At 38.3% G+C, this 18,087-nt stretch overlaps 1 protein-coding gene across 4 annotated transcripts in view; it reads left to right on the top strand.

Annotated features, from left to right (window-relative positions):
* LOC132767329 (transducin-like enhancer protein 1) overlaps positions 1-18,087 on the top strand; it is an 83,691-nt gene that overhangs the window by 5,401 nt on the left and 60,203 nt on the right. For all 4 annotated transcript variants that reach the window (XM_060762154.2, XM_060762153.2, XM_060762156.2 and 1 more), the window contains exons 3-4: positions 407-470; positions 960-1,004. In XM_060762154.2, coding sequence (XP_060618137.1) covers positions 407-470; positions 960-1,004 — 109 coding nt within the window. The remainder of the gene's footprint in view (positions 1-406; positions 471-959; positions 1,005-18,087) is intronic.

The raw sequence follows: 18,087 nt of genomic DNA, 5'->3' as shown, positions 1-18,087 counted from the left end.
CTAAATGAAAGTGTACTTATGAGTCCTAAAATATTATGCAGTTTCAGAGTTGAAGAACAGCTCCTTTATTCAGAAATCAGTATTTTATTTTTGTAGTGGGGTTGCTATCTTTCTGAATCTCACATGAGCAAGAATGTTGGAAATGTATTTCTAACAACCATGCTTTCCCATTAAGTGCATGTTTTCTGTCAGTGTGTGTCTGTGTATGCAATTTGATCTGAATATATATTATGTACTTTTGTGTATTCAGGCTTAATGTTCTATGTGAAAGCAGTGTGGTAAAGCCTCTGTGTATTTACACTGTATGTACTATGACAGTTTCCCAAACTAGTTTCCTTTTCAAAATGCAAATAGAAGCAAATGCCTGAACTGACATAGCTAAGAATGCCTGTTTTCCCCTTTCTAGCCTTAAACTGGAATGTGAGAAGCTGGCCAGTGAAAAGACAGAAATGCAGAGGCACTATGTGATGGTAAGTACGACCTTGGCTCCTTCTTTCTTTTATTATGACATAAAATTCAATATTAGAAGGACTTTGGAGTCTACCTAGTGCAACTCTCTGATCTGCAGTGCACTGACAGGTCTCTAAGGCTCCTTCCACACAGCTGAATAAAATCCCACATTATCTGCTTTGAACTAGAATATATGGCAGTGTGGACTCCGACAACCCAGTTCAAAGCAGATATTGTGGGATTTTTTGCCTTGGTATTCTGGGTTATATGGCTGTGTGGAAGGGCCCTAACTTCTGCAGAGATTCCTCAAGCAAAAGAGAGCCCAGTGCTTCTTGAAGCAAACTGTTCCAACTATCCAACAGACTCAGTATATTATTCTTAATGTTTAGCTGAAATATATTTCCCTGACTGCCCTTCGAGTGACACAAGACAATTGCTCCATTTTGTGCATGATAGTGTTGCTATTCCTAATCTTATGTCTAACAGACTTTTCTCTCCCTTCTTTACAGTATTATGAAATGTCATATGGATTAAATATTGAAATGCACAAACAGGTAAGAAATTGCTACAAGATTCATTTGGTAGTGTTTTTTGAAACGGGATTCTGTGTTTATAATTAAAACTGGCCCTGTAATAGGTTTGGGGATGGTTTAGGTAAAACACAGCTTTTCTATAAGCTGCTTGTTGGCTGTATGAGCACTGTAGGAAACAATTAGCATTGCTGTGGTACTATCCATTGCTTCAAAGACACTTAAAGTTAAATGCTTTCAAGGAAATGGATTTCTAGGAGGAAATTCCATTTTGGTTTCAACCTTGGATCTGCTTCCCTAGTCTTTTATATCCGTGCAGCATATGGTGATGGCTGCTCAAATCCTAGCAATTTAAAAGCATGAAAAGATTAGTGACTTGGAAAGCTCTAGTTATGACTGAGTTTGCAAGTTCCCATAAAATTCACACTTATGGCCACTATAATGGTGAATAAAAAGAGTATTGAACTGGAACAAGGCACTAAGGACCTCATAAGAGAAGAAAAGCTAAATGATTGCCCAGCCCAAAGGACCTTCAATTGAGTAGTTATTGTCTGCCAAAGAAAGCATTAATGGCAGGGTGTAAGTATTCTGTAGATATGCTGACATCCACTTTTTCATCAAGATGCTGGTACAATAAGTCTTTCAGAAATCGATGGCCTCTTTAAAAAATTATCATTAGATGAAGTTGCACAGTTGGACACATTTCAAAGTGCAACAATACAATTCTTTCTTGATGTATATGTGCTATTTCATCTAAAACTCTTGTTTCATTAAATTAAAGAGCATGGCTGACCGGCTAGGGCACAGCGAAGAAATTGATTAGTTCAGGCTTCACATCTTCAGTATATTCAAAGGCTTCCATTAAGCAAGTGTGTTTCAGTGCTGAATTCTGCTTTTGTAACTCTGAACCCTTTGATTTTTGGAGGGTGGGTTTGGTGGGGCTATAAAGACAGTCATATTTGAAAATATTGTCTTTGGTAATGCAAAGTTACCACAGCACACTGTCAGTTATTGTGGTTTCCTCTTTGCTATAGGCAATGCACTTGAATTATCTATATATGTATCTTATAGTCTCTGGATATGTTGCTGGACTTAGGAAGAAGAAACTCTTAATTCTCTTTTCACTCTTAGTATTCTACCTGCATACATACTAATTTTGAAAACATATTTGTCGTGGCATAATAATAATGGCAATAAAATACTACATTTTTCTCATGGTAGAAGAAAATACTATTTTTTATCTTGGTAGAAGAAAATGTCTAAGTTATTTACACACACTTGTTACTAAATGGGAGTTTAAATGTAGCATGTTGTTACATCTTTTTCTAGTTGAATTGTTCCTTTTTTTCTAAAAGGTTTTGATTAAGTGAAATAAGTTCACACATGAACTTTTATTGATTGTTGTTTTATTATGGTTTTATCTATTTGTTCCTGACTGAAGGATTTTAATGTTTGTATTCTGTTTGTAAGTCGCTTTGGGTCTGTGTTACGGAAAAAGACAAGATAGAAATTCCCTAAATAAATAAATAATAATCTTCTAATATAACTGAAGTAAATGGTAATTTGGAGCAAGAGAATCAACTCTGAGTTTACTTTTAAAGATTGAAGCAACAAAATTTAATTTGACGTCTTTGCTTTTAGCCTTCATGTGTGAACTTATTGAACCAGTTTTATTTTCTTCTGTTTTAGTAATTTGTAGGCAATGTGTGTAAACTGGAGTATAAACTTGAAGAGAAAGTTGCAAAAACAATGTTGTTACTAAGTAGGAATTTCCATGTTCATTATATTGTATACAGCAGTAGATAAACTTTTACTTTAATATACAAACTAGTGTTGTATCGTTGCTTTCAGTTGCGCAGAATTAAATAAATCCCTTGTTACCTGAGCAATATTTTTCAAAGGGTGGATTGTTAGGGGATTTTTCCTGCCTGACTTGATAAGCTTAGACTTTAAGAAAAGGAGGCGGGTGAGTGGACAGTTAGGATAAACTTTCCTGACTTTAAACGTGGACAGTATGTTCCTAGGCATTTGGTAGAGAGTAATCATAATTCTTATTAAAACTGGTGATGTGTAGCCCCGAGGGTGTAGCCAGGCTCAAATTGATGCTTTTTGCTGGCTGATCACCAGCCTGGCCTAAGTGCTCATTATGTTGTAGAGAGAGGGCCTTCAGAGCTCTCATTACGTTTGACAGGAATTCTCTCTAGAGGGAAACTGGGCATTAGCTAGACTCCTGACAGGCTGAAATTATTCCTGCTTTATGGCTTATAACCAAATGCTTAGCAAGGCATCATCAGGGGACACAAAAGTTGTCATATCTGACAACATCTTTTTTTAAAAAAAACTGGAAACGGCTGTGATGTGAAAAGTTTTCACTGAGCTTTAGTGTTAACGAAGCCAGTTCTTCTATGTGTGTCTCTATCTATGTATGAATGATTTCTGAGACCTCTCCCTGTGGTCTTGTTTCTCGAAACTTAGACAAAGTAAACATTGCAGTTACTTTGCTAACATGGTTAAGCAATTTATCTTGGCTAATGACTCAAGGAGAAAATTATTTATTGCTTTTGTAGTGGCTCCTTCCATATTTGGACTGTCCTTCTAATGTTTAATCTTGGCTTTGTGACCTCAAGACATGTAAATAAAAGGTTTTGTTTGTGAGTATGGACTTGTATTCTTTTCCTGTTCCCCTGTTACACCCATCTCCTTTTAGAAGACACACATCATGGAGCTAGTTTCTGATGTACAGATCAGTAGTGAGGGTCTCTTAAACTACTTTAAGTGGTCTTGAAAAAGTATGCAGTTTAGTGGAGGAGGTTTGGCCAAGGAGAGTGATGATTGACTGGTTAATCCTATCCTGTGTATGTGCTTTCAAGTCTTATGTCAAGTTGTTGTTATTATTTACTTTAATTATACTTCCATCTTTCTCCTTGTGTGGACTCAAGGCTAACTATTCCACACTTAGATCATAGACTAAAAAGAGCAATACAAAAAAATTAAAACAAATGATATTGTGTGGGTTAAGGTAAAAAAAAAAACAGAGTAAAATATAATAAATACGCTTAAGATAGCCTTTAACCCCTCCCCTACCACATACTTTCAAATCTTACGCATATTCCCCCAGCAATATACCTCAAATGCCTGCTGGCAGAAGAAGGTCTTGACCTGCTTACAGATGGTGAACCCATGGATTTCGTAGGGTCTTTTCAGACAAGGAATATTCAGATATGGTTTTGCTAGTTCCTTCCTCTAAACCATGTTTCTCAAACTTTACTCCTCCAGGTGTTTTGGACTTCAGCTCCTACAATTCCTAACTGCTGATAAATTGGCTGGGATTTCTGGGAGTTGAAATTCAAAACACCTGGAGGAGCAGAGTTTGAGAAACACTGCTCTAAACCAGTGTTTCTCAAATTCTGCTCCTCCAGATGTTTTGGACTTCAGCTCCTGAAGTTCCTAGCAGCTGGCAAGCTGGCTGGGATTTCCGGGAGCTGATGTCCAAAACACTGCTCTAGATTACAGCACCTGGTATTCATTGAGAGCCTCCTGTCCAAGTTTTAACCAGAGCTGATCTTGCTTAGCTTCTAATATCAGGTGGAATCTGGTATTTAGGCCTAAATATCAAAATGTATATCCCAGAATCCTGACTATTGAATTGCTTGTGTGTCTCTTGCCTTATAGAGAAAAGAGAAAAAGTTGTGGAATATTGTTCAAATTTGGGATTTTCTAATATGAAATTAGGTTGTTTCAGCTTGTTGTCCCTTTAATACGTATACATCTTGCGATGTGTGGGAGGATATTTCCAGGATCAGAATGTTTAGATATCAGGCATGGTGAAATATTGTTGTTTTCTAGGGTTGAGAGTGTACGACTTGCCTGTGGTCACCTGGTGGGTTTCAGTGGCCAAGTGGGCATTCAAAACCTCGTTTCCAGAGTCAGTCCAATTCTCAAACCATTAACCACATTGGTTGAAAGATTAATACCAGAGATTGGCAATCTGATGTCCCCAGGGCAATTTTATATCCCCCTCCCTGATGAATCAATATTTTTTCAAGAATATTTCTTGCTCCAAAATGACTTCTAGGGGCTGAAAAGAATATTTCCAACATATTTGTAGGGAAGCTAGGTTAAAATAGGTTTTATTTATTTATTTGGTTTTGGTAAACACACACAAAAAACATTATCTTTGGTCTCTTTGGCCCCTGTCCTTCTGGAGAGTATTTGGGGGGAAAGCCTTTACTATTTGTTTCTCTGTGTATTGGAAGAAAATGTATTGCGTGTATGTGTGTGTTGGGGGGGGGGGGGCGCACCCCTGCAAGCATTCCTGGAAGACTAATGTAGCCCCCCTAGCCCAGATATGTTGATACAAGTGGATTTCTGCCTATTGCAGTATATATAATAGCTTAGCTTGCTTTTTGAGATTGTAAAACTGGTTTGATCCAGTGGAAGATCCTACATGGGAATTTCCATTTTTAACCTGCTTTCCCCTGTCCCTGATTGTTTTGGGTTGTTCTCTGTCCTTCTGAAACAGATCTTTATGACTCCAAGCAAAATGAAGAGTTGGCAAAAATTGCCTTAAGCCCTTAAGTTAGTGGAATTCTTCCTCAAATGGACTTTTGTTCTTGAGAAATCCATTTTCAGCAAAGCCAGAAGAAATCAGAATTACTACTTAATTATAAGTAATTTTATTTTTCCATCCAACATAACATGAGTATTCCATATTATGTATAACGTTATTTGTGGAATATAGAATAACATCCTAATTTGTAGTGTTCTCAATTACCTTCACAGTTTTGTGTAGGTGAGGGCAGAAGTGGCATTTAACAGCTAGGTTCTTTTCTAGGTAGCATTCTTGAAACACAATTAATAATTGATCTAAACCTGGTGTAAATCATTCCAGACAACTGCTATAAAGGTTATGAGTTTTAAGCCAATATTTCATTTTAACAGACTTACTCATTATGGCAGTCAGAATTAGCAGGCATTACTGTGGCGAATGTGATGCCAAGACACAGTTTCTTGGATCTTTGTAGCTGTATGAGAAGCCTTCTGTCCATCATTCTCACCAGTCATTTCTGTTGGCCTGCAGAATAAACCAGAAGGTAAACCTTCTTGTGTGTTAAAACCCCAAATTGTTTAGGTGTAAGATTAGCCTTTGTTCAGTGGCAGCCAGCCAAGGAAAGATTGATCACTGTTGAACTCCCTGACAGACTATATAAACTACCACAGTGTTTGAGTCCCTGCCATCCTAAAAGTGACAGGTGGGCCTTTGTCTGCTTTGGGTAGATTGCTATGATCTTTGTGACCTGCCTTCAGGCAAGCTTGTCACTCTGCCCTTCTACGTTTTTCTGTTTGGTTTCCTGCCTTCTCCCTTCCAAATAATTACAGCTTCAAAAGCGGTGCATACTGCTAACAGTGCTAATCTTCTCTTTTAAGGAAAAACTCGTGTATTCAAGATTCCCCCCCCCCCCCCCCCCGGCCACAGATGCTCATTGCATGATCAGTAGTGGATGACTACAGTAGTGGGTTAAACACAGTGGGAATTAGCAGGCTTCCATGATTTTCCAGGGCTATTTTGAAAGGAATGAAAATGTTAGTCCAGTCCTCACCGAGGTTATAAACTTGAATCTGGTTGGCATTAATTTACACTGCAGGGAGAGTTTATAATGCTTGAATTCCCTATCATGTTAAACTAGATGTTAGGAAGACAGGGTTCTAGCTACCTAGATTTACATAAAGATAGATAGTTTTGTGTGGAGAAGTCTGTATTGTAATTCCCTGTCTGTAGCTTAAAGAAGTATAGGCTACATACAGATTTGCTAGCCTCAGTGAAAAGTAAGCTATTATTAAAACAGATTTGAAGATAATGCTTCTATTGCTTGAAATTTAATTATTGATATGGACGGCTTTCTGGAGTTTTGAACATCTTGATTCTTTGTTATTAATGTGTTAATTTTTAACACTAAACTGCTGATTATTGTGTCAAGAAAACTAGACATTTTGTGGCAGACCCAATTGACAGTATGGAATAATGTTTGCAATGTAAATATGCTGGTTATGCCAGTGTAAGTACTTCTTGGAATGTTGTGCAAGAACTTATCCTGTACTACCTTGTGCAATATTTCTTCCTATGTTGCATAATCATGGCCAGTTGGCATCATATGCACTCCATCTATTCTCCCAATGTAAACAACCAAATATCTGAGAGAGCAATGGGAAAATTCTATTGCATGTTACCCTCCCTCCTGAATCTCCAGCACTACTCTGCTTTATGTTCCATGGGTTAAATAGGCACTTGACCAATAGGTCAATAGGAGCCCCCTGTGGCGCAGTGGGTTAAACCCCTGTGCCGGCAGGACTGAAGACCGACAGGTCGCAGGTTCGAATCCGGGGAGAGGCTGATGAGCTCCCTCTGTCAACTCCAGCTTCTCATGTGGGGACATGAGAGAAGCCTCCCAGAAGGATGATAAACACACCAAATCATCCGGGTGTCCCCTGGGCAACATCCTTACAGATGGCCAATTCTCTCACACCAGAAGCGACTTGCAGTTTCTCAAGTAACTCCTGACATGACAAAACAAACAAACAAACAAAACCAATAGGTGAATAAATTTATAGTCCAATTGAGGGATCACTCTAGATCTTTTAGAACAGTGGTTCCCAACCTGCAATCTCCAACAATGAAAATGTGGTCTGTGTCCTCAACTTTACTACACCGTTGCCTTGAAACCACACAGCAATGAGAGCGACTGGTCTCATGAAACCCTTTCATAGTTCTGAGGCAATGGGGATTGTGGCAGAGGAGAGGCTGACTACCCACGAAAAATTACTACTACTACATCAGCTCTAGATTATGAAATATGGGTTTCTGTGGGAGAACAGATGGTGACTACTGGATGGCATATGTTCTGTACCAGAAACTAGAGTTTATGTGGTCTATCCAATGCAGTTTTCTTAATCAGCACCCCAAATAACCAAACCAAACCTAAAATTGATCACAAACTGATTTGTAACCCTTTTGGTACTAATATTGGAGAGCGGTCCCTGGTCAAGTAGTCCCTGGTCAAAAAAAGGTTGGGAACCACTGTTTTAGATGAAGGACTAGTGTTTCCATCCCTACATTACAGCATCATGGATAAATATTCTGAGGCATGGAAACCATAAAAAGGGGATGTTCTTCTACAACCAATCTGCTACATTTGGTTTGAGATCATTGCTCTCCATTCTGCTGAAGGGCATAGCCAACCATGACTATGTTCCCATTGCAGATAACACGTTGTCCCTATCAATTTGGATCCAACCCAAATTTCAGGGAGAAGCATCTGATATGATCATGTCCTATGAATGTGAGAGCAATGATCTCTTTTGCTGAGTATGTGAGAAGTACTTATCCTACAGCCTTACCTTGGTTAATCAAGGCACTCTAAACAATTAAACTGATTGGAAATGATTAAAGTTAGAGCACGGCTTATCTGTCATGTGTCATGTCTCTTCTGGGTTGATGAAAGAAATGGTCAGCTAAATGTCCGCCCTTTGTGGTAATGCTTACAAAAATTACTGGATAGAAAATCAAGCCTTGTGTTAGTGGAGGTTTTTTTGGTTCTGTTTTTCAGCCTTTTGATATCTTGAGTAAACAGTCGGTCAAAGCTGCTTATGGAGTAAGGTGACCAGTCATTGTATTGACAAGAAGAGACACAATGGAATACTGCATTAGCAGGCAAGCCATTGGGATTTGCAGTAAATATATTACAGAACACAAGTGAATTGCCAATACTGCTTGTTTAGCAGTTTGCAAGGGCAATGGCAGTATGGATTTTTGAATTAGAAGGGAAGGACTGTTCTTTCTCTGTGCTGGAACATCTAGTGGATGGCTGAGAGGAAAATTGATTTAAGGAACAAAATGCTGCAACCTCTGTTTTGTGCCATGTGAAAGGCTTCTATGGATTAGTGAACGAAAACACAAAGGTAGCTTTCAGTTTTGTAGAAGGCGAGCAAAGCAAAAGGGGTCTTTGTTTGCTGGCTGGTCAAGATGGCATTCAGCTAAGCCTAAAAGATGTGGGGTGAGGCATACTCCCCCTTCCTCCAGGCGATTACAAGGCCTTCTTTAGTTTATTCCGCTTGGATTGAAAGTGCCTGAAATAAACTGGGTGTGTGAATGTGCTGCAGTGAGCACTGTCACCATTTTGTGCTTGTGGTGGAAAATTCAATCTCACATTGACATAAACAAAAGGCCAAGCAACACCAAAGTAGTTGTGAGAATAGGCTCACAGAATTGACCCTCTTCTGGCAGCGCTTCTCTTACCCATTCGTACACTTTTTAAACATGGCCTGATGATACCTACTCAGGTGCAGGTTCTGTTGGGTTTTTATTGGTTTGCTAGCAAACAGTTTGACACAAGATTTTGCTTGTAGAAGAAGGTAACAGATCTTGTTTGTAACATGTTCTCTATGAAGAGATGTGCCAAGCCAGGTGTTAAGAAACTATGTGAAGCATAACTAGTAGTGATTGATATGCTTATCCTCCCTGATTTGGTTTAATTCCCTTTTAAAGCTGGCCAAGGTGGTGCTACCACTTGTGGTAGTAAATACCACAGTTTCATAATACACTGTGTGAAGAAACATTTTCCACCCATCTTGAATATCTGAATGCTCATCTTCAATGAAAGAAACAAGCATATCACATTGCTTTACCTTGCTCCAACATTTATATTCTTAAGCGAAGGCTCTATATTCATTTGAATGGCATGAATGATAAATCACTCTCTGTATATATCAGTCTTTAGAGTGGAAGAAAATATCCCTGTGAGTTAGATAGAAAAATGTTGTTATTCTTGTGAAACTCCTGTTTAAGGGAAATCATGATTAATATTGCCTGACATAGGATGATTATTAGGAGAAAGACTGGAATCGGGGTTAGATCCCAATATGACTGGGACTTGCATAGGAGATCTACTAGCCCACTAACGACTTTAATAGGGGTAGTAGTATTTACTTCTGCTGAATATATAGTTAAACATATGGGAGCTTATTTGGAGAGAGTTGGGAAGAGATACCACATTGACTTGTTGTACACTATATAAAAAGAAATGCAGTCTTCATATATTTCCTGTGCATATATTGCTTCATGGTAGGGCCTTCATGTACCCATGTTACAATCACAGAAATGTGTGCATAGAAAAAGACAAAAAATCAAAAGCACACACGTGTTGGGAATCCCTAGTTGACCTGGAGAAATGGCAAAAGAGGTTTGTCTGGGCTCCCACCATGTGACTTTACTCACAATTTCCTGCATGGAAGAGGTGCCATTGTCAGAAACTGATCATGCGTGAAGTAGCCCTGACAGAGAGCAGAAAGCTCAGAGCTCATAGACTGAAAAGAAATGAAAAGGTGAACAATTAACAGTCTCATCCACTAACCAGTTAAGAGAATTAAGTCTGCTTCAATCAAATTACTCTGGTTTCCACTGACTTGTGAATCAGACTGTGAATGACTTATTGAGACAGACAAGAAGAGCATAATGCAGTTGGGAGTCCTCTTTAAATTCAGCATGTACTCATATTCACACACTCCAAACTACATGGAGACATTCATAAAAATGGAAGGATATAGACATATTTGCATTCTTAGCTGGGGAGAGGAATATATGCAAATATGCATTTATAATATGTGAAGGCACAGTTATTTTGGGTGTGAGAAGCTCAGGAAATTTGAAGTGATGTGCTGTTGTTGCAAATATGTTTGGACAGCCACTGATCAAAGCTCATTTGAAATGGATATATGTGTCTGTTTATCAGTTTGAGTTTAACCTATTTAGATTGTGTTTTTCCACCCCTTTCTGTTGATGACAATATTAATGATGGCAGCACTGATAACTTGAAATATAGATGAAGGCCACCTTCTATGACTTTTTGTGTAATGGTTAATATGGCTGTAAATAGGAGATGAACGTGGGTACTTTTCTAAGTCTATTACTCAGGAGGCCTGTAAACTTGATTGGCTGTTACAATTCTAGCAGAATCATTCGATTTGAGAGCAATAGAGAGATAAGATATCCAATTACCCAAATGATTTGCAGGGCTAGCCAATGTTGTCATGGAGACGTGAGTTGGAACAAATTAAATTTTACGCAATAAAAATAATCTTAAAGCACGTCTGGGAACAAGAACATTTGGCAGTGGCACTTACCTGAATTGAATCTTAGTTTGACATGCTGTTGTTTGACATTGATATACTGTGGGGGCTTAAACATTTTGAAATGGCACATTGTCTCTTAACGTGTTGCTGTCACTGCCAAAATGAGATGCTAGCATATTTAGTTTTAAATAAAAGGTTATAAATAATGCATGTGTATTGGGGATGTCATGGGGAGTGGGGCAGCAAACAAATTTAATAATGGTTGTGTACAGTAGAATATTTTGTGATTCAATATCTCATTTTATCTATTTATTTATGTGTTGAATATTACTCTCACTTTCTTACTAAAGATTGCTCACAAAAACATCACTAAAGCAAGGAACAATAAAAAAACAAATGAAATTGTATCAATTAAAGAAACCCATAAACTAGTCAAAACATTTAAAAGGCTAGTTTGAAGAGATGTGGCCTCAGAAAACAATGAAGATTGGAGTTGACTACAACTCCTAAATGCAGAGCGAGTTAGCATTGGTTGCAGCTGTAGTCCTGGTTGGACATTTGCCTGTGTACCTGTAGAGCTAATGCTGGGGATGGAGATAGGACTGGGCAGATAAAATTTATCCCAGTGCCCATATGTCAGCAGAACCTTTGCACAATGAATACAAAGGCCTGTAACTGCTTTTGGTTGAATGCAGGAAACTAACCTTGCCAAGGTTCCCAGTCACCAAAACATTGTAACCATGGTCAGGCAAATGAGCTTACAGAGCCCCTTTCAGACATATGTATACATTAACTTCCAGCCCTTGTGTGCTACTCACATTCCCACTTCTAGTTGTAGCTTACCTGTATCTTCTGATGAATTCCCAAATAGTTATCATGAGGAGAATGCATTTTTGCAATTGAGAAGCAAAAGAGCAGAAAGACCACTTCAGCTTGTTTGTCAAATAGAGCTCTGCAGCTGTTGGTATTCTTTAGACGGCCACCTAAAGATCTTGACAGGTTCATAACAAGACAGGGACTCCCTTAGCTATTTTGTTTACAGCTTCTTAAAAGTAAACTGGCTACATATATGAGTACAATGACTACATAGTAGTGTGAATATACTCTAAGCATGTTTGTCTACAAACAAACATGCTGTTCAACCTTCTTTTCACCCAATAACCGGCCAGTTGACTGTGGGAAGGACATGAATGCAACTGCACCTCTTGTTTCACATTCTTAAACAACTAATGCAGGGAGACATGTTGTTCCTAGACTCTGTGAGTTTGTCAAGTTTTCTTCTAAAACTATCTCTTCTTCAGCTTGAATGTTTTGGTTTGGATTGAAGATATTTCTTCTGAGCTCAAAAGACCTTTTAAAACACATAGTTCGGATCAAAAATCACATTGAACAAGGCTGTGATCCTTCTGTTTCCACTGAGAAGACTACAACTCTCCAGTGTTTTTCCTTATGGTCTCTTTAGAAGACTTTCTAAAGTGGCAGTTGCTCTGTCTTTGTTTCTTTTTCCCCACATCCACCAATTACTAGTGCACTAAGAGGAAATATATTCCTTTGTTAGAGTGAGATCATTGAATCCAAATTATTGTATATAAACAACTTTTAAAAGTTAGGAGAATTGACTTCAAAGAGAAGGGAATATTTTAGGTGATAAAGAATAACAATCTGAATGTATTTTTGCGATAGAAAAGCCTACATTCCCTGATTAATGTTATATTGAACTGATTCCTGGCTTGCAACATGGTTTAAAAAAAAAACACAACCAAGAACACCCTATAAAGAGCTTTTATCCTCATGTCTGTTAGACAGATGGAGACAAAAATTGGTCTGAGGTCAAGCCATTTGCTGCATAGTCGCAGCCTTCGATTTTCCTCACCACAGATCATCTCAAATGATTCAGTAATGACCAAAAGTGCAGCCTTGACCTTTATTCCCTGGTGGATTACTGTTACACAGTATAAATGACAAGAAGAACATTTTGTCCATTCAGATGGAGTTTTCAGCTCTATTTTGCTATGCCTTCTACCTCACAAGTCCAGAGCATTAAACCCACTGGCTTGCTGATTCTGTGGCTAAGCTAAATGGATCATTTCAATTTCAATTAGGTGATCATATCTACTCTCCCTCTTTCTTACAAAGATGATTTCACAGTACCCTAGGGAGTCATTTTAATTTTTTAAAATTGCCTGTATTTGGGGATTTTATTTTTAATTGTGAGCAAACACCTCATAGTCCTGCAGAAGCTGGAGTCATAATTGTAGTTATTAGGCATTTCTGAAACATCCCCATCTCTTTTGTACTCCCCCTTCTCCCCTCAACAGTGCTGCTTTTCTTTTTGGAGCCAGTACGTTGTTTAGCGTATGGATTTGTTTTTAATCAACCCTTTTATAGCCCATTAAAGTGGCTGATTATGGAGGGGTTAGAAGGCTGCATTTCCTGTGTAAGCAGCCAGACCTTAGCCTTTTAAAAATGACATACTTGGAAACCTTCTATGGCTTATTGTCAGGGAGATAAAATCATGACTTTTGGCAAACATATTTTTGGGGATTAGAACTCCCTCTTGCTATGATAAGGGAGAGGCAGAGGCAACTTTATACCCCCATGAGTAAGCCTTAATAATGAATCTAGCAGATATATCTGATGAATGAGTGAGATCTAATAGCTGTCAAGCCTGCGTAAAATAATAATTAGTCCAGAGGTTATGGAAGTTACAACTGCACCTGGTACCTCTGCCAGGAAGTGGGAGAAAAGATTGTAAACTTCTGGGGCAGCTTTGAACTTGAAAGATCAGAGGATAGAGGAAGTGCAAGTGACTTATGCCTGAGGAGTGTGTTGCATTTGTGTCTCAGGTAAGAGGTAAAACTTCCACCCACATGCTTGTAGCCTGTTGTGTAGGAGAAGACCACACCTATAGTGCTGCCTGGCTAAGTTCAACCACCATAGTTTTCTGGATTAGTAAAACATGAACTGGACTTTTCTTGACCAATTAATTGTGGAATGATCTACACCTGACACAGATTCCAATTGGCTGTTTTGGTTTCTTGACTAGGCAATCTCTCAAAATGAATGCTACAAGTAGATCAATCTTTCCAGAAAGTTGCTTAGTAATTGTTAGCATCATTACTATATTCTGTTCATTTCTAAGGTATGTATTTTGCAACATTCAGAATTCCAATAAGCAAGAATAAGTTATTTACATGCTACATTGGTTTCTGTACTGGGATGATAGATATTTATAAAACAGATTGATCATAAGGATAAAAACGTATTCATTTGATGTCAACATCTGTTAAAATGCTACATTTTCATGGTGCCTCTCAAACAATACAGTATCAGGATCCAAGCCAATCTAGTTGGGAGAGCATTCCAAAGAATGAGTGTAGGTACTGAAAAGGATCAAGCCTTGTATCTTCACAAGAGTTGGGGAGTTATGTAATACTGTTATTACCCTCCCCCAACAGGACTGCATGATATAAATGCTATCAGCAGCTCACTTCAAAAGGACCATGGAGTACAGGAATACTAATTCCATGGGTCTTTGGTATTTTCTGGGGTTTGGTTCCAAGACACACATACACGGATATTAAAATCTGTGAATGCTCTAGTTACAATATATACAATGACGTAGTAAAATGATGTTTCTTATATCAAATGGCAAAATCAAGGTGTACTTGTTTTTGTAGTTTTTGAATATTTCCAAGTTACGAATGGTTGAATCTATGGATACAGAATCCATGGATATGGAGGCCCAACTGTGTTAATAAAAAGTTTTTTCACTTGTATGACAAATACATTCCATACTGTCCTTTGTTTTTATTAGTGCTCTGTTGACAATTTATGAAATTTCAGTGTTTGCTATTAAAACTGTTCATTTGAGAAGGGCAACCATGTTTGCAACAAAACAGAGTCAGAAAACTTTTTTGGACTTATGCTGCTAATAGCCAAGGTTTGCCCCCAAACCGCTGCTTCTTCACACTTTGTTTGACCTTTATTTATAACCCCTGTTTTGCCAATGCATTGCCACTTCAAGGGAATGGGAAAGGAGCATGCTTTCAGCAGTAAAAGTTCCCTTGCACTAAGGGTGGCCTGTAAATGGGTGGCCTGTAAACCAAACAGGAGGGCACCTCATCCCAGAATGGGAGAGTTCCCACTCTGCTCCAACTGTGAGCACATAGTGCCTCATAAATGTAAGTGAACTCAATTTGAAAAGTGTTACCTTGTGAAGGAAACACATACAGATAACCAATGGTTTGTACAGGGTGAAGCAGCATAACATCCTTTTTTCAAAACTTAATAAAACCCATTGTATGAATCAGAATTTTTTTATAATGTAGGCGCATACCTAAAGTTTTGTTTTACATAGTTTTGAAGATCAAATTAGGTAGGTGACATCCCCCATTCTCCATATACTGAGTAAACCGATTTCTGGCATTTGTCATGACTCTTGCCAGCATAGCAGGTGTTATGTTGGCAATTTCTTCCTGGATGTTGGTATTCAAATCTTGTAGAATCCTTGGACGGTTCACATAAACACGGGATTTCAAAACACCCCATAGAAAAAAAATCACAAGGGGCCAAATCTGGAGAGCAGGCCGGCCACTCCAAATCTGCTCGAAAAATAGGCCTCAACGGCAAAAGCATACTCCTCACTGTTCCAACACATGATGGCGACTGAACTGTGTCAGGACAAAACTTAATACTCCCGCCTCTCGAACGTTACCACTAGCGCTCCACTTCGTCTTCAACCAACTGAATGGCATTTTAAATACATTTTAAAAAAGGAAGTTATGCTGCCTCTCCCTGTATAGCATTATTGTCATTGGATTTGCTTTCCCATCAAGGGAATTGGTGGTGTTTTGGTCTACAGTGGAAATATGTTTGCACTTCATTAATAACTGTTCTCCTGCAAACACTTTTGAGCATTCTTCTCGAAATGTTAGTAAAATATGCTTTGCACAAACAGACTGGGTTAGCTCTAATTTACATCTCTTAGCTATTTATCAGGACCAAAAGTTCAGTCCAGGGTAAATGAGGAAATCACAATACTCCTTTCACACAGAAGAAATAAAACAACAGGAATTGGCTCTCTGGAATAAGTCTCCTTCGAAAGCAGGGGCTATCAAGTATATCTCATCTTCAGCCAATAATTATGCTACATAGAAAAATTATAAATGTACTCTGAAATACATTGCAAAACGTTGAACATTATCTAAGGTGTGGTATGGAGTCTTATTTCAGTTGGTGGCTGTGCACATAACCCTACACAGGTATACATGTGCCTGTGTATGCTTTGGTGGATGGGGAGTGTGAGGGAAATGGAACACAAAACTTTACAATTGATTGAGGCAGTGATGATCATTAACCAAAAGGAGTTAGCTGGAAACAGAGATATTGTATCAGAGAGGCAGATTGTCACATACATTCTGATTAAAAGCCTCTGTCCTCTTCAACTTACAAGAGATAAGTATGTAACTAATGTAAGTTATTTAGAAAAAAAATAATTAAAAGAAAAAACCCATAATTTTAAATATTTGTGCACCTCTTGTCAACCTCCTGTAGAAAATATGAGGAAAAATGTACATATAGAGTCATTAATTTGGCTAAGATTTCTGATGAGCTTATTTACAGCTGTTGTGAACTTTTTTTGTCAACGCACTTCAGTAATGAACTTTTGACAAAAGGGCGGTGGCCCTTGCAGGTGGCTCCATTTTAGGTGAAAGTACTTGAGGTTATACAAAGATACCCCCCCTCCCCCCACACACACAGATAAATAAGGAGGCATTCTTCACTGACAAGTTCATCTTGCAAAATGTGTCCAAATTCCCACATGTTAATTTTCATGATGCTTCAAAAAAAAAAAAAAAAAAAAAGAAAGAAAAAAAAGAAAGAAAGAAAGAAAGAAAAAAAGGGGGGGGGGGCATCACTCACGTCTAGGGCCCCAGGAAGGTTGTCATTTACAAATAAATCAAAAGGCCATCATTGCTGATAGCAAAGACTAATGACTGGCATTGCTGTGCACTCTTAGATAGGCCCCACACTCAAGCCTGCTATTAAAAATGAATGCGTTTGAGAGGCCTTGCATTAAGAACATAAACAATTAAGGCCACTTGAGTTACTCCACAGAAAGCTGCCATACAAACAGAAGGGCTTTCACGTGAGGCCCTGGCCCCAGCAATCTGTTTTGCTAGGAAGCCACAGAGACGTGGCCAATTAATGTTGATGTATCTTCTATCTGCAAGGACTTGTTTCTTTTGTCCCTCAGTGTTTTAACTGTCCTCTTTATATTTGCAGATCAGAAATCTTAACGATAAGCTGTGTCAATCTGGTGACAGCTCAGAAAGTCATGAATACTGCATGAACTTTTGAGACTGTGACAGGCATTTCAAAGATTTAATGCTGTCTATATTATATGGCATGTCTCTAAACCATGACTTATATTTTGATTGGCTGACCTGCTGGGACTCATTCATTCTTTTTCCTTTATAGGTTGAATTTCAGCCTGTTGAGTATTCCTGGAATAGCACTTGTTTTGTTTTTGTTTTTCAAAAGAAATTCTGTGAGATTTCCTTTAGTTCTTTAACTGAAGCTTTGATTTATTAGCAGCTAGAGATTTTAACTCACTCATAATCTTGGGTTGCTACAGATAGGGAAAGAAATGAAGTATATTTAGATGCATGTGTTGAATTAAAGTTGATGGTAATTTATCTGACCCTTAGATGGAATAAGTTATAGGCATTAAACCAGTGTCTTTATAGCCAAATATTATATTAGCAGACTATTTTTGCTATAGCCCTTCAGACTGGAGATATATGGTAGAATGCTGGCAGTTTCCTATATTTGCCAAGCAAAATGAGAAAATGTTGTGAACATGTGAATGATACACCAAATATTGCCAGTAATTTTTGGGTACTTTAGCACCAGTGAAAACCCACATGGAAATACGAAGTGGGGGCAAGATTGTTTCTGGCCACCAGGGCTACTTCTC

The sequence above is a fragment of the Anolis sagrei genome, chromosome 2, assembly GCF_037176765.1.
Source record: "Anolis sagrei isolate rAnoSag1 chromosome 2, rAnoSag1.mat, whole genome shotgun sequence".
Classification (NCBI taxonomy): domain Eukaryota; kingdom Metazoa; phylum Chordata; class Lepidosauria; order Squamata; family Dactyloidae; genus Anolis; species Anolis sagrei.
This window is presented reverse-complemented; position numbering and strand designations above follow the sequence as displayed.